Consider the following 23924-nt stretch of genomic DNA (forward strand, 5'->3'; position numbering starts at 1 on the left):
TAGGTGTTTTCCTCCTGGAGAGCAAATGAATAGGTCCTTACAGCCCCCCCCCTCTCTCTCTCCCTCCCTCCCTCTCTCTTTTTTTTTCTCCCCCCTCCCCCTCCCTCCCTCCCTCTCCACTTATAGCTGGCCGTGTGAGAAGCAGCTTGTACTCAAGTCAACACCTGCAGTCCGCATTCCCTGTTTTTCTAAGTTGTTTGATAAATTTATGTATTTATAATACACTATTTTGTTATTTTTTTTGGCATTTTGTTTGATGCTATTACTGCAATAGAGATTTTGAGTCCATCAGTAAAACTGCTCTTTGAAATTCATTTATTTAAGAATATAAATAAAATATTTGATGGCCACTATAATTAGGTCTAAAGTAATTATGTTTATTAAGTTTCTAGATGAATGCGAAATGGTTTTCCAGCTGCAATATGAATCACTAATTTCAGTTCAGATAATAAGATTGATTTAATGTCAATTCACGTTTCACATGTGCCTAACTTTTCTAAAAAAAAAAACCGGTCTATTAGAAAGCGGAAATTACTAATCTTATGTGTATAGGGATGGTTAGAATTAAACTGAATGGAATGACTAGTAATTGTAGGTTTCCTATAAATGTTGTAGCAAAATTTAGATCCTTTAATAGCTATATTCAAATCGAAAAAAATAATAGATCTATTATACTCTGTCTCACATGTGAATTTTAAGTTGGAATGTAGGTTATTGAAACTTTTAAGAATGTCTTCGTGTGTTACATTATTACTATTGTAAAGTATAAGAGTACCATCCACATAGCGGGCATAGAAGAGTATGTTGAATTGGGTAGTCAAATTAGGGATGATGTTTACATTCCAAATCCTGTAAGAATACTTCCGAAAGGAGACCAGAATGTGGATCGCCCACATCTCATCAACCAAAATCACGATCTCACGGGCATAGAAGATGCTTTGCAGGTTCTAAAAATTATCATTAATCACAATTACATGAATGCTGCTGAAGAATTATACATTAACACTCACTCTAATAGTAACAATAGCCACCTGCTTAATGAACAATATCCAAATTCAAATAACCCGCTGTTTAAGATTATACAGAAGTAACTGCCGATCATCTACTCGTCTTGTCGGGTATGCAGTCTTCTTTGTAAGCTACTTCTTAATGTAAAGGTCAGTCGTGCTGCTGCTCTCATGAACTCCAGCCAACTCTTTCTACTTCTTGTAAGTAACGTTCTATATAATCTTAAATAATATTTTCCAACAATTTTGTTCATACCATCCTTTGCTAATTACAGGGCTTTATCCTGTCACCATTACTCGGCAACACGACCGCCCTATTTGTAGCATCTTTAATCTGATTTCGAAACTGTTACCACAATACTAGAAGAGGTCTTGCCGTCCCCCTCGTCATACATGCTTTCTACTATACATCACTTTCTACATACAACCTGGTGGCTGCATCACTCAATTTTATTAACTGTTTTAATTTATATTCTACTTTTAACGTTGTTTTAACTAGTTAAGACCAAGTGTTCATTTTGTTAACATGTTTTATTCGACCTGAAGATGCCAATATAATTGGCGAAAACATTTGTTGTTAAAATATATGTAATGTTACTTTTTGGTATAACATAAATTTTAATGTATTTCTCACTGTTAAGTATTGACTGAAGTAAATTCTTATATTAATTAAATAATGATAATATTTTACCATTCAGAACCTACACTTTTCATAGGTCAGCATTTGACATTAGAATGTACGTCAAAGTTATCATGGAATTTCGCTAGTCTGCTTAAGTGTGGAGCATGACTCCTGAGAATTATAATTTTTTTAGTATATGTATATATTTAATTAACAAGGGGAATTGAAATTTCAGGAAGTCACCACTTGTTCCTATTCTTAAAATACCTAGTTTTTTTGCCACCTTACTCTTAAGTTTTTGTACGTAGTTTTTCCACATCCATATATATATATATATATATATATATATATATATATATACACGAACACTCACTGATAATTATATTATTATTATTTTTTATTTATTTATTTATTTTTTGCGCACAACTTGAACTTTTCTGCCCTCCAAGATATTAAGATGACTAGAACACTTTTACTACGTCATACTACTTTTCACCAGTAAAACAGTACAAAAAGACGTCTTTCAACCAATCATGGCTGCTTATCGCACAATTTTATCACTTTCCTAGGATTTGTTTATTTTTACCACTTCCCTAGCATTTGTTTCTTTGTTTGCCAGCATTTCAAACTGCATATTCTTTATGGTACTATAAAACATGCTTTGTAATCATCATTTGTTTCCCGCATAGATAGCTGACTGAAAATGGCAGCTGTGTCAAACGTTTTGGTGAAGGGAACATTAGTGAAATAGAATTTTAGTAAGTCAATTAATATCTATTTTGTTGTATTAGAGTACTGTATTTATTCTAATTTTTATATACTTTCTTCTGTTTTTATTACCTCCCTATCATTTGTTTCTTTGTTTACCAACATTTCAAACTGCAAATTCTTCTTCTTCTTCTTCTTCTTCTTCTTCTTCTTCTTCTTCTTCTTCTTCTTCTTCTTCTTCTTCTTCAATTCAAGGGAAAGGCATATGCCTGTTCCGTCTTCATAGTGTATCTGTCCAATGCTTCCTAGGTCTTCCCGGATGTCTTCTCCCTCTAGGTCTATAATTCATCATTCTTCTTGGGATTCTTTCTGGTGTCATTCTATTGACATGTTCTGCCCACTGATCTCTATAATTCTTAATTTTTTCTTCTAGGGAAAATATCATCAATTCTTCTCTTATTTTATCATTTCTAATTTTATCCAATATAGTACACCCCTTGACTGACCTTAGAAACTTCATTTCAGCGGCCTGTAATTTTTTACTGTCAGCTGCAGTTATCATCCAGGTTTCTGATCCAAATAGCAAAGATGGTACTGCCATTACTTTATAAAATTTAATTTGTGTTTCTTTTCTTGTTTTATTTTTCAAATTTCTGTTTATTGTACCACATAGCTGCTGAAATATGGGGAGTTTATTTTTGCAGTCACTTTCATGTTTATACGTGAGCTGAGTAGCTAGGTATTTAAAACTTGTTACTTGTTCTAGAGGAGTGTCATTTAAAACAATTTTTGTCCTTGTGCTGTATTTCCCTTGAAAAGCCATTGTTTTGGTTCTATTTATGGACATTTTAAAATTATATTTCTCACACACTTTCTGTAATTCATACACTGCTCTGTGCAGTTCACTTTCAGTTCTACTTACAACGATTTGGTCATCAGCAAACAGCATCGTCTTAAATGTAAAATTAGGTGTTGTATGAATTCCTCCATTAATTCTAAAATTCCATTCTCTCACTAAATCATCCATATAAATTAAAAACAACGTAGGGGACAAACTACAACCTTGTCTTACACCTTGATTTACTGAAATTTCTTCACTCTATTTTCCATTTCCAATATTGATACTAATTGTTGTATCTTTATATATATCTTTCAGTACTTTAAGGATAGCTTCTTCGAATCATAATTTCCCAAAGTGTTTCTCTATTTACACGATCAAAGGCAAATTCTTTACAGTACTATAAAACATGCTTTACGGTCTGTTGAAAATAACGGCTCCATTCAAACATTTTGGTAAAGCTAACATTAGTGAAATAGAATTTTAGTAAATCAATTAATATTTTATTGTATTATCCTACGTTATTTCTTCTAATTTTTATATAATTTCTTCTAATCGTGTAATAGTCAATTAAAACCCACTCGAGTTTTGATTTTCTCTAGATAAATCAAAACCTCTAGTGAGATTACTGTTGATAAAGTAAATATAAGAATAAAATGAGCTGGCAGAAACTTAGTATGAAATATAAAAGAATACAGTGAAAGAAATGGACGAGAAGCAATAAAGAAAAGAGGAGAGAAGTGTACATGATCCACTAACCTCATGATTAGTAGTCTAGCACCTTTTCCATTATGCTGCAGAATACGTTGAAGCTGAGTGTCTTACATAATGAGTTGTAGGACGTAGAAGAAAATTCAAAAGCCACAATCACGAAAATAAACACCCTTTCATCAGGGTTTTCAGCTGGATATTGTTTTACCAGTTATCTAAATTGACTTTGTAAAATTTCAACAAAATAGATGTCCAGGACACTGTGGACTCTATTGTATGTGACTGGTACCATAAATTTCAGTTTGATCTTCCTACATTTTTAATCGAGGTTTTTGATATGAAAAACATAAGTAATCGTTCAACTTATAAGAGCCTGAGCAAACGTGAGAAATTTCGAATATTTAGTTTTAATGCCTTACAATAATTTCCTTAGGAAACAGAATTAGCTTTTAGTCAACTATGCATATTTTTTATATAAAAAACTACTGTAGTAGGTATATGGACAGTATAAGTTGATTTACTTGCTTTGCAACCCAAACATCTCTCTTGAAACTACAAGATATTATTTAGAGATGATGAGATGATACCTAATGGCGGAATAATGGAATTAAAATTGCATTGAAACTAGAATGCTAGGTAGGAAATCTAAATGCAATTGTTGGAATTAAATGTGCTTGGAAATAATTTGCCTGGCGTCTTTTTTTAATGATTGCATGTATTAAAGGTTGTTCGAAATTATTTGTTTCAGTTGGTTCCAATAGGGACTCGACTTGCGGAAATGGCTCGGATGAGACTTCAGTATGATGAAGCCAGGAAACGGATACAAATGATACAGCAGCAATTGGCAGACCTTGAAGAGAAAGTGACACCAGGTCAAGCTGAGTCAGATAAAGACAGGTTAGTCATTGTCTACAGTCTAGTGTACACTTCCCGCCTGAGATCTGCAAGCATGAATGACATCACGCAGTGGGTAGAAGCAGTACAATAGTATATGCTCGCGCATATGCACTCTCTATTTTACAGATGAAGCTAACGGCACTATGCTTTCAGATTCCAGGCGACTAGTGTACATAGATGTATATTGTAGTGTAGGCTGACCAGACATCCCCGATTTCTGGGGACAGTCCCTTATTTTGAGTTGCTGTCCCCTGGGAGCAAATGTCCCAGTTTTTGCTCCCAGAAGCTTTGATTTTGTTTCAATAAAATTTTACACATAAATATTTAAGGTTCGTGATGAAATTGCTGCGATTCATGCACATTTTTTAACACTTCTCAGTATCAGACAGAAGAACCAGCAAGCACAATATGAGATATTCTGCACTCTTTGAAAAGAATATAGCATCTTTATCTTTGGTCATCTTAGCATTGGTGTTACGTGGAAGCATTAGAACTGCTACAGCATCCATTTGTAAGTAGTTCAAAAAATGAGAAATTTTGTGACAATCCTACAAGTGAAAAGTGGTATGATATTTTTGAACATTTCAAGAAAAAATTCATTCCATTTGAAAATCTTCTCAAAACAGTGTCATTAATCATGTGTCTTCCAGTCAGTAATTCATCAGTTGAAAGACTTTTCTCCACAGCGAACTCAATCTGGACTGATGAAAAGTCAAAAAACAAAGTTGAAACAGTTAAAGCTTGTTAGGCCTACAAGTGGAGGGGGGAAAAAAAACTTTCATTCCACATTTGAAGAACTTAGTGTGAAGCTGTATAGGAATGAACAGATCCTTGAAAAGATACATTCTTCGGACAAGTACGTGTAAAATGTGTGTGTTAAGAGTTCAGTGTGTACAATAGGCCTATTATGTGGAAGACTTCCATGCATGTGTCAGTACTGAAATTGATTCTTAGTGGCTATAATTATTATCTGTATACAGGAGTTACGTGTGTTTATGCATTTAATTCAAACCATTAAGATATTCTATACATTTAGTGTGCAAAGTTCTATGGTTGTATCTACTGTTACATGTATCTTCTTTAACATTTCAACGGAGAGCGACCAGGTAAGCATTTGTGATTTTTCTTGAAATTGCCGATGTCCCCTGCTGGACTATAAAAAATCTGGTCAGCCTATTGTAGTGAATCATAGTGCATCTACAAGATTGTCAATGTTGTGAAATCTCATTACTATGATAGGAGGGACTATACTGGGTGTTCAGTTCAAAGTGTGTCATGGCTCGCTGTATCCCGTCATGTGGCTAGCCAATGAGCCTAGAGAATTCAATCTTCCTGCACTTCTGCAGAGGTGTATAACCTATGAGGCAGAGAAGTTGCCTAGCAAGTACGGTGTTCATTCTGAAGAGTACGTACCGATACATACGGTAACGCCGGTAGTGGCAGGAATGTGAACTGTTTGGAAATACGTACTGTCGGGATATGGGGAGAGGGTTAAGACGATTACTTAACGTATTTGTTGACATTAACTTCGACGGTCAACATGGACACAGAGCATTTGATTTGTATTGTGGAATGTTACCATACGCAACCGATGATAACAAATACCCTGCGTATGACTTGCCGGCGCAAAACACAGTTCGAAAGAGGTTATGGTAGCACACAGACCGTACAGACTGCCATCTGTTGCTATGACGTTCAAGTTATACCGTACACATTCTCAAGTTCAGATTGAAGAACGCCTTAAATAATAGGCAACTTCTCTAACATATAAGCTGAAACTCGCTTCAAATCGGTGACCCAACAACAGTGACATCATGACACACTTTGAAATGAACACCCAGTATATATGTTTACTCAACTCTATGACAGTTGTTTCTATACAGTCAGGTAGTCAGGTCTTAGCCATACTGTGAAGAGAAACAGTAGGGAAATTGACATTTTCTTTATATTTCTTCTCATTCATAGAAGTGAACTATCATTTTACTATTCTTCAAGAAATCTTATTTATCTTTAAGTTCTATGCTCACTGCCCATTAAATTGTCATAAGTCAATCCTATGTTACTGGCAGAGGCCACGACACCTCGAACACTGTTATTGTAGACATAGCAGATTTACATCTGGGTGGACTGTGGAAGCAGTTCGCTTGGGCTCCACCTTGAGTGCTTTAGTCCGTCTAACAAATAGTGGGTTGCGATGTCCTATGAGGAGAGAAGTGCATCCCATTGTAGCATTGTAGCCAGGAGCTCATCCAGATAGAGACTTCAGCTGAGGCATTGTGGGGCATGTCTGGCAGCTAGGGAAATCCTTGGCTGCTGGAGACTGGATACATGAGAGGGATGGAGTCTTCTCCTTTGCTCTTTTTGGTCTTTTCAAGTTCTCCCTAAATTGTTTCATGTATAGTGAGGATCACGTAAGTTCAGTTCCCAAACAGCAAATATTTCCGTCTTGTCAGTGTTGCCAACTGTTACCAGATATCACCACATGCAGTAAAATCACGATCCTATGTACTGAATGACTTCTTAACTCACCATACTTTACCTTTATGTTGGAAGGTTATTCTAAATAGTTTCAATAATAATTTGTAATATATTTTCGTAGGCGAACTATATGAGAAATGGAGGAAATGAATCACATGAGAAGTGTATTGCTATGTTCTATTCTTTTATTCCTTTACATTATTATTAGTATTAGCTTTAATAGGTTACTAGACGTAAATATACAACAAAGTATAGTATATAATATAATATTCAAGAATCAAATCTGTTCCAAGACCAATTAAATTATTGTCACTTCACTTCAAAGATTCCAGCGTACATATACTGTACTTCCTAAAGGTAGATAAATTAATAACCAATTGACTTTTGGTTGGAATTCGAATGAACTTCTGATTATCTTTTGAAATTAGTAAGGAAATGGATAATACAAATAGGCTAAAACTGAAATAATAATAAATCAACTCACAAAAATAATTTTGGTCCTTAAAAGCCATAAGTAATTTCACTTCTAAGATACCTTTTTAAAGATTTCATTTGTTTGTAAATTGCTTAGTAATGTTACACTTATTATTTCTGCAACTCCACGTCTGTCATTGAAAAAATGTATGATACATAACTGTGAAGTCTCTTTTTGGCTCTTGTGTCCTAAATTTAAATAAGAAAAAACAAATGATTCAAGAAATGTGAGCTGGTGAAAATTAAGTACTCAATTAATAAAATAATTACTACCAAAAGAGTATTTTATTAATTCTATACAAAAGATGGATTACACAGAACAGATGGCCAGAAATCATAGATTTATACACAACATACAGCATGAAACGATCATCCAAAAATGCTTTTTGTACACAATAACATCTTTCAAACGAAGTGAAATAGCCAATAAGTTCAATAAATATTACGCTAATAAGTAATAACTATAATTAATAATTATCTACAAGCTGTAAAAGGGAATAAAATAGTATATTGTTGAAATTAGGGGGTTATGGTTTATTACGTGTATTTATAATTTTAATTACTTTTTCTACATTTAATTATATTTTAATTTCTATTAGATTAATTTGTGGTGTAGTTGTTAGTTTTATCTGTGTACGTCAGACTATTAAGGAAAAACTGAAAGAAATATTAAATCTACAATCTACTTTATATAACAATATTTAATCAAGAACTGAATATTACTATTAATTTAATAACATAAGACCCAAAACATCTCCAAGTCCAGACAATACACATGCTGATTTTCTTAAACATGTTGGCAAACAAGCAAACTCACTACTTTTATCTTGTAATCTCATCTAAAATACAATATCTGTCTGGAGAAAATCTATCATAACATCAATTTTGAAAAGCAATTATTCATCTAATATCTTTTCGAGTTATCGACAGATATCACTTACTAGTATGATAGCCAAAATTATGGAAGAGATGATTTCATAGATTGAATTCGTTCCTGGAATCTAGTAACTAACTTTCATCTTATTGAGTTGACTTAGAGAATTACATGCAACAAATGGACAGATTTTAAATTTTAGTCAAGATAGTAAAGATATTTTAAACAGAAAACAAAACACCTTAGCAATTTTAATTTATTTTCAAGGATCATATGGCTCTGTAGATATAAATCACTTAAGAAATTGCAAACTTAGGGTGTCCAAGATAAAATGTTACACTGGGTCAGTGACTTGATTATTTGATTCATTGTCACAAATATGTAAATAGAGACAGATTCATCTGGGCTTCCCACATGGTTGTTTTCAGGAATACATTTTCCAATATTAATGTCGATGGTCTAACTAAAGAAATAGATCTTATGATAATCTCATCATTTGCAGGTAATATGGTTGTCTAGAACAAAAAATCACAGTCCACAAATATTAATAAACTGAGCCAAAATCCCAACAGACTTTTTGACTCTACTTGGAGAACTCAAACTTGCTCAATTAAGGGAAACTTTACTAATAAAACACAATCCCAAGTTATTTGAAAATGAATAGTATATAAGTTAACTTTAACAGATGATGTCAAGAAATGTGATACTTCTCCAAACATTTTAAAAATCATTAGAAACGATAAATGATCTGGTCAGTGAGTGACTACATACAGTATTTTTTATAGATGGATCCTGTTTACCAAGCCGTAGATGTAGTGGTGTTGTAGTACAATACCAGTATATTCTCTTTTACAGGGAATTATATTCAAACACGTGTTTGCCCCATTTTAACCGTGACAATGCTTTTTAGTTCTTTTAAACATTCTGGTTATTGTATTGTGTTTGTGTTTAGTGAAAGATTTTAGATAAGGGCGCAAATAGCCATAGTAGCTGACGCGCCCTTTTTAAATGCCACTAACTAAAACTTCAAACACTGACTAATTTTGATAGTGAAAATTTAGATACACTTTTAAGCTTACAAAATCTCCAGTATCAACTTCATAAATGTGAGAAGGCTGTCATACTATCAGATTCAAAATCAGATATTCTTGCTACAGTATTGGACGTAACAGCAAGAAATCTCAATATTTTAGTGTTTTAAAATTTTAAGCAAAATGGTCGAATTACATCGACGACTGATACTTCAGTGGATCCCTGAACTTTATGGAGTGGGAGGTAATGAGGTAGCTGAAAGGTAGCAAAATTACTGTAAGGTTATCTATACCTGCATCTTACCACACTGTTAAAAGAATAACAAGATCAGAACATGACAATGTGGTAACAAAAATCAGAATGATTCTAAAGCAAATGAAAAAATTGCAATAGGCCATCTGGCATCTGCTCCACGATGGAGGAAAATCCTCAGAAGAAACCAACTAATCAGACCAAATGGGGAATCCAACCTACCCTCGAGTGCAGCTCTGAATTTGCAGGCCAACGAGTCTACCGACCAAGCTACATTGGTGGCTCTACTAAAAATATGAAGTACATGGCACTCAGATTATTAAATTGACAAACCTAAACAATTATTCATCAGTTAAGCTATAAAATATAATACATAGCAAGCAAGTTAATTCAATTTAAAAGTATAAACAATTCAATCAGTTGAAATATACAGAAATTGATAATACATATCATGCAAATTACTTCAAATTACAAGCATAAACAATTCATCACTTGTGGTATACAGCCTACTATTTAATTAACAGCACATACAATTCATCAGTTAAGCTATAGGCCTACAGTCTACTGTTCAGTTTACAGCATATATAATTCATCAATTAAGCGAAACAAAAATATAGTACAATACATAGTAAAAATAATACACCTAATGTAATAACTGAACTTCTATGAAAATCTACAGTGGCAGTACTCATATTATCACAGGCCATGATTGTCTCAAATACTTACAAAGAACTGATATTTCAGAATCTCCCAGTGCCATTTCTGAAATCTCAATGAAGATATGGATCATTGTCTTGACTGTCCAACTTTACACAGGTTTCAATCATCTGGTTAATTATTGGAGTGCAAGATAACAAATGACATCAACTGCTGAACACTGGGTATCAATCAACCAACAACTTCATTACATTGAGGGGGGAAAAAACTGAAAGAATGAATTGTATATAGACACAACACATAAGACAAGGCCGATTCAGGACAGTAATTGGCAAGGCTCTGTTGTCTTAGGATTCTTATGTAGATTCAATTTCACCTGAAAGAAAAAAGTAGCATCTATAAGTATGCCTAATCATGTGAAATAAGAGAAGCAGTAGCAGTAGTTTCAATTGCATGAAAAAATTAAATCAGCACCTGCAATAAAAATTATACCTGGGCATATAATTACGTTCCATGAATTCACAGCATTTAAATAAAGAAAATAAAACAGATTTATTCTTTTATTGCAATTACAGCACATAACATGACATGACATGAGATCCTCTTTGGTGAAAGGCTTTCCCACGTTTTTATTTAGTCACCAATTTTTTTTATATTTTTGTACCCTGATTAAAAAAATTACTCTTGCCAAATTTATGTAAAATATAAATCAATATAACTTACCGAGTATAAATCCACCTTTCGTTCTGGCATCTAATCTTCCACCCTCATTTGTTGGTCTATGAATAACACCATTCATGTCACTGGAAACTTACCTGGTTTATTCCATGAATAAGTGGGTGATCCTACTTAAAAAAACAGAGAGAGAAAAGCAATTCACATTGAAACTCTAAGAGACATTAAAATTTTAACCACAGGAAAACCGTTCAAGAATTTTATAATTAACCTCTAGTTATAATATGAAACTATTAATTGCAAAACATGTTGTTCATTACTAGTAGCCTATATTAATTGCAATTTCATATTCCACATAAGTGTTAACCTATTTGTTATTAAAAAATTCAATCACTCAATGTCTCACAATACATTGAAATTTACCATTCATAAAAATCCAAGTCTCATCCAAGAATACTACGGGTTTAGGGTTGTCATGCTCCACATTTCTTATATACTCTCTCAAAAACGAATAACATCACTGTCTTGTACATGTGTATAAGGATGCCCTTTGCTCCATAGAAATTTCATCTCTTTCAAAATTTTTTTTCACCGATGATAAGGATCCTCTAAATAAATATGTTTCATAATTATCATTCATATGTTCCAGAACTTTTGCTGCTGTTAGTACTTCCCCTGTAACAATAAATGAAAATTATGCCATATTTTTATACATATGACTAATATCAGAATTACATTGCATAAATCAACGCAATAATTCCTGTAACTTCCCTACCTTTATGTAACTTGTCATAAATAAATCTCGCAATTGCATCTTTCGTAAAATCATCAGCATCAGTCACTGGATGTTTACGTAGTCTATGTTTTCCTGGTGTCACAAGTGGGGTCCCCTTCTGTGAATTTGTTATCACTTTCCTAGCTGTAGTAAAGCCAAGCTGCAATAACAAACAATAACATAACACTTCTAAAAATTGTTATATCATAAAATTCGTGCATGATACCAACATTTACAGCTATATGAATAGAAAATGATCAACATGTTAGGTTGGATCTACGATAGGTTTAAGTAGGCTGATATTTAGGTAATTCTCCAGAAAAGTTACATCAAAGAAGGCATAATTGTATTTTGTTTAATTGATTTCTGTGATATTTACATAGCGATGAACACGTGGTTTTAGTTCACAGCCACAAATACTTTCAGCACAAAAATCCTTTGACACTTACCTGTATATTCTAATGCACTGTTGTAGTCCCTCCCTCAAACTTGTTACTAATTACCAATATAACATGCGAGAGGTCCAGGACGAAGAGAAATGGTTAGTTTCCCAGTAGTGCGTCCTCGTCCTCTCGAGTGTTATATCTTAACAAGTACTTTGGATGGGGTAGCTTTTCTGAAGAAACACCATATTTAATATTACTTAGACCAGTCATGAATAAATTATTCAGCCAGAGTCAACGTTCCTATGCTTTATAGAGTATGTTATATAGTTATTATATAAAACTGAATTATTTTTAAGCACCATAACAGGCCAACATCATGTAATATTTGCTGAAATATCAAGTTAATAATTACAATATGACTTGTATTTTCTGTGGCATGTAAATTGTGATCTGAACGGTTAATTTAATACCAAAAGAGAAAACTGGAAATTTACTTTCGTGCTGTTTGATTATTTGTTCGTCTAATTTGTAAATGTATTTAAGCTGTCACCTACTGCAGTATTACAGTATCTTAAATGTATTTAGTTTGGCAATATGAAAATCACTGACTTGATTAAACATCTAGGCCTAACCTAAAAATTTGTTTTGTTTGACCACAATCATGAAATTATTAGTACAAACTCCTAAAACTGAATACCACTTTGAAATGTATGCTTAAGAATACTTACTCCTAATAATTTTGCTATTCTGGTTGTAATTGCTGTCTCCGTTAGCATAATTCCTTCTTCATTATCTTCTTCCTTCAACTCATTATACATGTGAACTACAGATTTCTGAAGCGTACTCTGAATGCCACACATTTTCTTCCTTGGAGGAGTCACTGCCACACTATTTCATTTTTTTGACATTGTAATAAAAATCTAAACACGAAAGAAATTCATTAAAATGTGAAATAATATTTCTATTGATTACCCACGTGCATTATCACGCCCAAGTATATTATATTTATTGGTACTTATCTGACTATTCTTGAATTATAACTGCAATGCAACACATAAAATAACTATTATGTATTAATATTAATACTAATATTAATTAATTATTAATAAGTTCGAATTTCACTATCTTTCAGTAACCAACACAGAAACCCAGTACTATTAAATTTTCAAGAACGCCTGTACTGACACTGCTTAAAACGAGTACGACAGTAACACCAACATAACAGTTACAAAAACACTACCAGTTGTAGTATTTGTCAGTACCGAAATTCGAAACGAAGTTGGCAAAAGAAAATTCAACCTTCAAACTAGAAAATCACCATAATCCACTAGGATATGTAGTAATGGGGGAAAAATGGTTAGGTTTCACCCTTGGGGTATCAAGTTACCTGGTCTTCCCTATACATGTTACTATTGGACTCTCTCTTCAATGTTTTTTTTCAACTTTTTCACGTGGCACTTGTTTGCTATTGCTTTCGTGGTCGTAGATGGAATTACCACCCTTGTAGTGCTTCAATCTCAAGGAACACGATTCTGAGGCAAGCTTCACATGGGAGGAACTGTGTTCTTTACTGACAGGTACCTTCTGCAGGCTGTGGCTCCAGTCAAGAAAGATTTGGACTCACTGTCGATCCCTGGGTCTGTGAAATCTGCCACTCCACGACAGCTCCTCTCTATGCATAGCTGCACATAGTTTCAGTGCCAGGCTTCTGTCTGTTCGCTTGTTGCTATTTTGGAAATCTTTGTTAGGTTCTTTTCTTTCGCCTATTACTATCTTTAAATTCATTAGGTAGTCTTGCCAGATTGGGTTTCATTATTCTTAACTGCGCAGAAGACTTATAGAATGAGGCAGATTGATGAGATTGCATTTGAGATACGTCTGACAAGCCCAGTCATCCTCCATCTTCAAAGGCGATCTCTGTAATTTGATTGACAAGATGGATTGGAGTGGAGAATAATTTTGAGGGAAAAGTTGTTCTGGGGCTGGGTATCGAACCCGGGACCTTTGGTTAAACTTACTAATGCTCTACCAACTGAGGTACCTGGGAACTCTATCAGACACCGATCCAATTTTTCCTTTATAGCCACAGACCTCAAAGTGGGCTTACAACCGTCAAGCAACCAACATTGAGTGCACATTAACTCTGTGTGACTTAAATTGTGGTTTTCTGTTAACGAATAGTGACGTGTATTATGTAGAATGGAGAAGGCAGCAAGGATTGTTTAGAAACAATAATGTTCTAAGGAATCCTCTGCTGTTCACTACAGTGTGCATGATTCCTTTCTAATCTTACCCTCCTTCTTGTCAGTAATGGAAAAAGTTCATTCTGACCTCATCTCCTTTCCCCAACTACAAGATGACGACTTACGTGGACTGTAACACTATGTTAATAGTGTGAAGTTATATTGGATATTAACTGTGAAAGCTGTTTTGTGATTTTCAAGATTCAGTACATGTTTGATACACTAACTTGAGACTTCATCATTAGGCTCCTGCTGTTCCAAGAAAAGGAGCAGTTATTGCGAGAGCTTCGAAGTATCACTCCACGCACGCGCAGTCAGCAGGAAATGCAAGACATTCAGCAGGAGATCAGGAGGCTGGAGCAAGATCTCAACAATGTTTTGGAGATGTCAAACAGAGCAATCACTGACAGGCAAGTGCAGTGTGATAATTGGCATGCAAGCAAGTATGGATGTGTTGAGTTGTTTGTGTAGAACTGTTCCAAAGTAACTGGCAGCATCTATAAACATTTGTCTTGGTGGGTCTAATAATTCTTCTTCTAAATCTTTTAAACGACCGTCAAAGTCTTCAGTTTCTTAATTAGTTCCACTGTCCACTGCAACTGTAGGAATTATGCAAGCAACACAAGTATAAAATAACATTTTACTAGTTTAATCCTTATGAAGTTCTCAGGAACCAAAAGACAGTTTTTAGGCTACTTATGCCTAATTGCATTGAATTAAAGACATTGAAGCAAGATATGTGAGGAATTTCCTCTTCCTTGCCATGTCTACGAACTTAAGTGTGGACTCATCATGATTTATTTGTATGGTCTCTTCAAGCAGTGACACTCTATCATATCTCTTGTTACTATATCTAAATCCTTTGTATATGTTTAGTCAACAGTCTGAAGACTAAATTCTTATTAGTAATAGGAGGAATTTACTGAAGTCAGGCCATGAGGCCTTAGTGAGGAATTAAGTTTATCTTATAGCTGGTGCTTACTCCGAAACTTTTTTCTTCAGTACTTGAGTCCAGCAGAGTTAGGTCGATAAAGTGAAGGCATCATGGTTTTCATTATCTGTGATACCTACACATGATGGATTGTATTATTTCTTGCCATTTAGTATAGGCATTCTACATTAGTGATGCAAAATGAATTTAGAACACCCATAAGCAGACTATTAGAACAATTTTTTCTAATTCTAATGCAGCTTAGAACATGATCAAATGTCATTCTCTTAAACATATAGGGTGCTATTCATAGACATTTCACAGCACTCTCTACGAGCATACTAAGCTAGCCCCGGCTATCCACTGGTTACTAGTACAGAATTCAAATCATATCCTATCGCTAACACTGGTTTATGAATACGAAAAACGCTGATCATCCACTGGAAGCCCAAGCTAAAAATGTCTATGAATACGGCCCATAATGTATAAATAAACGAAGGTCTAAAATAAAAACAGTAAGTAATAAATGACAGATTGAAAGGATAAATGTAGATATCCATACTGATGCACCAAAACTTCTGACAACATGGAAAATATGCGAACCACTACTGTAGATCGACTGATCATCTGGCCGACATTTCACCCAGCCGCTAAGTCCCAACTCGTCATTATCAGCTTGTTGAATTTCTTTCCAATGTCGTCACCTACTCTTGATTAGTGGTCGGCATAACATTTATTTTCACCATCTTTAATGATGATTTCATTAGACGTGGCAACACAGTAACTAAACCAATCATGAAAATCGTATTCCAGTTCCAAATCTAGGTCAAAGCCACAGAAGATTTAGGGATATAAACTTCACATATTTCCTTCTAAATGCAATATACAGGGCAGGCCATAAGTCACAGTACCCATAGATATTTCTTACTTACTTACCTAATCTAATGGGTCTGTGTGATCCATCATTGTCTATGCATAGTTGGATAGTCTCCAGGTCCTTTGTGACATTTTGCGTAACTGCTGCTGTGTTATGTCTGCAAAGCGACATGTGTTAAGTCTGATGACTTGTCGACCACTTTGGGGACTGTCTTTTATGGTGCCAGTAATGAACGCTCGCTTTTCCCAAGCTAACAACAATGGTGCTTTTCTTGGAGGTGGCTTTCCAAATCTCTCTTCAAACTGAGACATAATTTGTTGCATTGTCTGCTCCGTGTACTACCTTTCGTGTACCCAAACACTCACAACCAAGTGTTCTTCAAGTAAATAATTACTCTTGTCTCTTATCTTGCTCAGAATTCTACTATCATTATTCAGTTGTTATTGTCACTGCTACTAAATGTTTTGGTCAGTGTTGCCACAACCTTTTGTTACCAGGTTTAGCAATTAGTAATTCTACAGTACATCACATTGTAGCTATATATTTAAGGGTACAGTGACTTATGGCAGCCTGTAGAAAGAAACCTGAAGGACTGATGGCCGGTTTCACCAACCTTCGTTATCATTATAACGTCTCGTTAAATAATTTAATGACACGTTAGTCAGTTTTTGTGTTTCACCAAGTATCATTATTGCTAACGCATCTTTAAATTCATCGTTAATTTATTAGGACCTATTCGTCGCGTTAAAACAGTAACGATGCGTTAAGAAGTCAACAACATGGCGGACGTAATTATTCGATGATAAAGTTCTTTATTTAGAACTTCAACATAACGACGAACTTATATGTTGTAATAACACTCGGAATAATCATTTTGAAGATTGTGATAAAGAATTCCACGAAAGCTACACATTAAGGAAATAAGTAGTAAGAATGTTTCTAGAAGAAACTGAATACCGGTCTACTGTATAGGTTAGAATATGACAGATAGAAATCACCCATTTAACGCCTCTTCAACACATTCTTCTCGCTTTAAGATAACGTTGCGGGAAGTTTTTAAATGGTAATTGATGATATGAACGGGGTATCAAAAGCTATATTGTCTAGATATGTGAATAAATTATCAGACGTACTATCAACATTACAATAGTCATTATTTCTATAGGCCTAATAAGCTTATAGCTAAATTTTATGTTGTCATAGACAACATAGATTGAGTACATGTTCCAATCGTATGGTATATCCTGGCAGTAATATAGCCAAAAGAATCTGCAATAGAAGAACATATTTTTCCTTCAATATTCAAACAATTTCATAGGCCTATGTAACGCTCCATATAGAAAAATTATGGCTAAACTAGCGCTGAGGTAGTTTCCTTCGTACTCTGCTTATACACCTTGCACATACGAATCTGTGACAGTTTACGTTTGATTAGTTTAGGTTTTTGTTATGCCTTGCATATACGATCAAATGCATTACCACAAAAAAATCCCTTATAAATTCAACGATTTTCACTTCTGAAACCAGCAGAACTACCTCAGCGCTAGTTTATTGAAATTGTAATAGGTTAGAATACGACAGATAGGAATCACCCACTTAACGCCTCTCCAACAGATTCTTCTCGGTTTAAGATAATGTTACGGTCTAGACGGATAGCACAACATTTCAAAGGAGGATGCCTTTTAAATGAAAAGGGTGCAAAGAGATTTTCTTTTAGGAGACAATGGATACCCCTTAAAATCCAATTTAATGACACCTCTCCTGAATCCTGCCACACAAGCATGGCAAAATTGTTACAGGGTACTAATAAAATTTGTATGAAATACAGTGGAAAAGTAGTATGCAATTTATGGTAGAGGCGATTTCCCGTCCTAAATTTAGACCTAATATAACTGCTTAGAATGCTTTGTATATAATTAAGTGTGGCATCAATTTTGAAGCTGTCGACCTTATAGTCCGCTAAATTTTCTTAGATTTCCTTTAGAAGTTACAATTTAACTGCTCTACATTCCTATTATTTACATTTAGAAGCAGCTGTCTTTTTTTTTTTTAATTGCGGTGTGACAACATACTGTATTTAGGAAGATGTTCTTAAAATTACTGCCTCTTACCCGTTTGCCTATGATTGTTTCCTCATGCCAAACAAAGTCAGCCATGATCATATGTAACCAATGAAATTCGCGATTTCGAAGCTATGGTCGTATGAAAAACAAAACATGCAAGATCAAGTACAAAATCCCCTCGTTAGTAAACGCCTGTTAATTTTAAAGATACAAGGCTTGGTGAAACAGTCAACTTTTAAAGGTCCCGTTAAAATTAAACGATCCATTTGTTGACAAGTCGTTTGTGCTGATTTAAAGAAGCTTGGTGAAACCGGCCATTATACCATAACATAAACATTTTTGTATTCTTTCGCAGCAAATACTGCTGATTGAATCCAGCATTTAACAGGAGGAAGGTACAGTTGATGCGAACATACGTTAGATAGAATAATGTGAATGATTTTTCCTTTCACTTTGTATATATCATTGATATATCTTCTGAAAGCTTTAGAATGTTTATTTTTTTCCATTCATGTATGCATCTTATCAATACTGGGAAAGCCCGTGAACAATTATTTTATAAATATTTTTGAGAAAATGTTGATGGATTATTAAATGAGTTTCTTTCTTAAAAGCAGGATCAGATATCGTAATATGTTAACTATAGAATACCGGTATTTAAGATATTGCAACATTATGAAGTGACATCTACAGAAAAAAGTCTTCAAGAATACAAGTTTCTGTGAAATTTAGAATAGTGGAAAAAACAACTTTTTCGAAGAAGTTCCACCACGAGTTAAACTGTTTGAATGTCAAAAATTATAAAAACAATTAGAAGAAAGATATTAATGATAATAACTACGTCAATTAAGTATTCATACTTGAATAAGATCACTGGATACCAAAATTATATCACACATACGTGTATTATAGAACAATATGAATGAAATTAAAAAATTGGATACAGTGTTTGTTGATTTATCTTCTTTGTGACCATTAGCATCATACATGTCAGCAGTGGTATATAGCATGACAAATGATTATGGGTAGACACGAAATATATATTCATTCAGAGAACAAGAGAACTTTCACATGCAATACAGTAGCTACTTGTTTCAATCATCACATACATAATGAAGAATTTTCTTGTAAATCAGCTCTGTTCAGCATGACTTCATCTTGAAATATATATCAATCACACATTCCTTGAAACCGAAATCTATGCTTCAAAAATGACAAGAGTTCTTTTTCAACTGAAAATGTTGCAAAATTTGAAAGCCAGATGTTTGTAATTACAGAGATAAGTCATAATTCTTTTAAGAATACTTACAGAAATGATGGTGAGTTCAAAATTTTATCTAGACAATTGCAGAGTTCACGGAATTTGGATCTCTATCTTCAGAATCAACAATATAGGACATAACGTTTGGAGTTCCTAGTATTATTCAATAGGTGTCCATTGTGCAACTCAAATCACGAAATGGATTCGGAACATCTCAAAATCTGTGCTTCAGTGGCTGGTCATGATAATATCTTTGAAAAATATTGGAGTGCAAGAGGTCAAATGACTTCATTGTCAAATGCCTGGCATTAGAAAACAACAACATTCTTCAATAGGATCATCTTGTTGTTACACAGTGTAGTAATTTAAATCCTTTTGTTTCAATAGTTTTGAATGAATTGAGGGTCATCTGAAATGGTATGAAAGGCCGTTAAATTGCACACAAAAAGTTTAACTTCTTTAGAGATTTTAGCTCAGTGAAGAAATGCCAAATTTAAATGGTGCATGTGATAATGCATTAATAGTGACATGGGCCAGTGCTCTCATACAATTGCCATTATAGCGGCCCTGTCATAGGTCTGACACACTATTATATTATCTATTTTATCTTAAGAACTGAAAATTATATGTAATGCCAAACCTTGCGCACTTTTATCCTCTGATACATCGAAGAAACCTAAAAACTGTTCTTTAATACGCAATTCATATTCATACAGCACAATTTTGCTTAACTGCACTTCTGTAGTTTCGACAGAGTTTGTTTTATCGAAACTTCTACAGTTTCTCAACCTAACTGCGCAAATACATGTCAACATCTCAAATAGTCATCTTAGCAATTATTCTTGCACCAGGACAACAATGAACACAGTAGTGCCAACAGTTTGTCTTATTGAAACTTTTACAGTTCCTCAATCTAACAGCACAAAATGCATGGCGATATCGCATATAGTTTCTGTTTTATATAATACTGAAAGTGTCTATTTCTTTTGTACTAACCCTCTATATGTGAGTACCTTAAACTCAAAGACCAAACTGTAGAATTAGTCACCGATAAGTGTAATATGTAGCTCATCAAAACAAAATAGTCAACAATACATACCATAAATATATACATATGTAAATTAAATTAATTTTGATGATTAGTCAAAATTCCAAACAATTTTCAGGCATTATTTGTTGTTGTGTTGGTGGTACAAGAAAGGACACAAATTATTATCATGCACATTACATCTGAGTTCGTTATAGTACTGTATTTATAAGTTGTTATAAGTAACTTAATTTCATTATGGTTAAGGAAATATGTTTCAATAAAAGAATAATTTCATTTAAAAAAAAAATTCATTAAATAAGCAAAATGGAATGTTTTCATTTGTGTATAATTTCAATGTCGTATTTATACATTTAAAGTCATTTTATACTCTGTTCATGCACAGGCTGTATGTAACTATGTAAAAGGGCACGTGAACAGATCAATTTCCATTGTTGATTTGATTGAAAGATTTTATTGCCTTAGTTCTGTCACTTATGAAAGTGAATGTACGTAGTTTAATCTCAGAATACATATTCTTTAGTGTTGCTCAATTTTGTGTGGAGCAATTTTTGTGTAATGTAGTTCAATGTAATTCTTGTTTACTGGTAGACAGAAGTAGCATTAGCAGGGCTACAGATTTTGTAGTTTTGTTCCATATGTGGAGAATCCTTGGCTGAGATACGTGGTTCGATATGTTGTGCACATTCTCTATAATCAAGTGACAGTGTTGTAGTACTAAGAGGACTTGAAAGAGCAATCATTGTAGGAGTAGTTATGGGGTACATTGAGCATTGGTAGGCCTGATAATATCTTTGATAGATGGAATATGTTTTGAGTAGATTTCTTCAAGTATTACTGTTTTTACTGTCATTCTCCTTCTATCTTTCCATTACGAATAGTATAGTTTCTAATTCTGAATAGTCTTTTCAACTTAATAGTTGTTGCTCTTGCCACAGCAATAGGGATAGGTTTCCCACTTTATAATATTGATGTATCTGTTCTCTACGTGAATAACGAGTACAATGTTTGTGGCTACAGGCTGCGTCTCCACGAGGAGAAGCAACTGTTGCTGCAGCAGCTGCGTGATGCTCTGCGCTCAATGACACAGTTGGAGTCTCAACTGAAGACACTGTCTGCTAGCACATTGTCCGTGAGCTCGAGCTCCAGCCTGGGCTCATTATCCACGACAAGCAGCAAGGGTTCACTGAGCTCGGGGCTTAGCTTCACTGACATCTATGGTGGACCACAGTGCCTTGGTCTCGGCAATGTCTCCATCACTGCAGAGAAGCCTGTCGATATGGTGGATCTGCATCGACGTGTAGAACGTCTCCTACGAACAGGCAGCAGCAGTGAGTCTTCCAATCTCTTCCCTTCTCCGTCTTCGGGTCGTTCTCAGCCATCCCTCTCACCCCGATCGTCACTTTCTTCAGTGTCACCTCCTGTGTCTCCACTATACGACCCTGCATTGCTGACAATGCCTCTACCTCCACCTGCATATGAACAAGTTGAAAGACAGAGAAGACAACAGCAACTTGCAGCATCTAGTACAGTGGAGTGCTTAGATAGAACACAGTTAGAGGATCATTTGGCAGAACTGAGGTTAAACCAGCAGCATATTGCGGTTCAGCTACAACAACATGACTATGTGGTGTTGGGGGGTGTAAGTGGGAGCGGGAGTGGGGCAAGGGCTCAGCGTGCATTGGCGGACTACCTGGAACTCACACGAGGAGGCAACATGTCGCAGGGCTCTGGCCTTGGCAGGCCATCGGTGGCTGATCCTCCATTGTCTCCCATATCAGAAACTCCTCCACCAGTACTGGACGATTCTGTGGAACTCCTTCAGGTAATAAATTATGCAATTTGATAGACCATTAGATAATGAAATGTGGTCTGTTGCTGCTTGTGTCTTTGGTAGCAACCTAAAATAATTAATTTTTTGTCACAGAAAATGTGTATTGTATCGATATATTTTATCAGAATAGTGGGTGTTTTTACTCACAATTAGTAATGATGCAATGGGTGTTTTCTATGATGAACTAAAACATTGAAATCAAGAATGTTTTAATAAAAAGAAGATACCTCTTACTCCAAAATGTTGAAATGTTAGCAGGGCCACTTTGGGTTACCTTTTAACACACAGTTGTGCTATTTTGACCTTACAATAAATAAATAAATCCTGGATATTTAGTTTACTTCTACTGTCTACTGAATAATTACATCATAATATATATTGTAACTTTATTTTATCCAGAAAAGGTTTTTTTACCAACATAAAATAGTATGCATGTTAAACAACAAGACTTCAACCAGAAGTGTCTGTTTCTAGTTTCAGATTTATAGAATTTATTGATTTTTAAAGGATGTCAATTCCTTCTTTTTGTGGCTAGCCTGTGTGTCTGATAAATTATCGTAATAAAAGATAAGTGGAACCATTAATTTAGTAATGGTTCACATTTTCTTCTGTAACAAATATTATAGATTCCCATTGTTCAAACAAATTTTAAGTAAATAATAATTGTTACTGAACATTATTTCTCTCATTATTTCTCTCTCTATTCTCTATAGTATAGATTTCGCTTCTTGTTTGATTTAGTCTAGACTAGTCTTAGGATATTGTTTGTATACGTCTTATGTCTGATTACTGAAATACAGTAAGTTACTACAGTTGCGCTCAAACCTCCTGATGTTTCGCAAGTGCCAGTAACATGCGAGCGCAACATCACAACTACACTCTCCATCTCTGTCTCTCAGCTGCAATAGTTTTAAAACTGTGGAGCATGACCCTTTACCTGAGATTGGTTTGATAGGGAGATGCAGAAGGCTTCTTAATGATAATGATAATAATAATAATAATAATAATAATAATAATAATAGTAATAATAATAGTAATAATAGTAATAATAATAATAATATTATTATTATTATTATTATTATCATAAGATTGCATCGAATGAAATTAAAAGTCACAAAATAAGAAAAGTTAGTTGAGTCAGACGCAAATAATCATACGCGTTGAGTTTATATCAGATTTAGTAATAGTTATACTTTATTAGAGTTAATGAAGTTGTCGAATAACACAAAGGAGTAGTGTGATAAAATAAATTGAATGATAGGCTTAATTTGAAATAGTAAT

The 23924-nt window shown here is 34.3% G+C and overlaps 1 protein-coding gene across 2 annotated transcripts in view; it reads left to right on the plus strand.

Moving 5' to 3' along the window:
• kibra (WW and C2 domain containing protein kibra) overlaps positions 1-23924 on the plus strand; it is a 402614-nt gene that overhangs the window by 329536 nt on the left and 49154 nt on the right. For both annotated transcript variants that reach the window (XM_069826453.1, XM_069826455.1), the window contains 3 exons: positions 4635-4783; positions 14875-15039; positions 21830-22634. In XM_069826453.1, the coding sequence (XP_069682554.1) occupies positions 4635-4783; positions 14875-15039; positions 21830-22634 (1119 nt within the window). The remainder of the gene's footprint in view (positions 1-4634; positions 4784-14874; positions 15040-21829; positions 22635-23924) is intronic.

The sequence above is a fragment of the Periplaneta americana genome, chromosome 5 (genome assembly GCF_040183065.1).
Source record: "Periplaneta americana isolate PAMFEO1 chromosome 5, P.americana_PAMFEO1_priV1, whole genome shotgun sequence".
In the NCBI taxonomy this organism is placed as follows: domain Eukaryota; kingdom Metazoa; phylum Arthropoda; class Insecta; order Blattodea; family Blattidae; genus Periplaneta; species Periplaneta americana.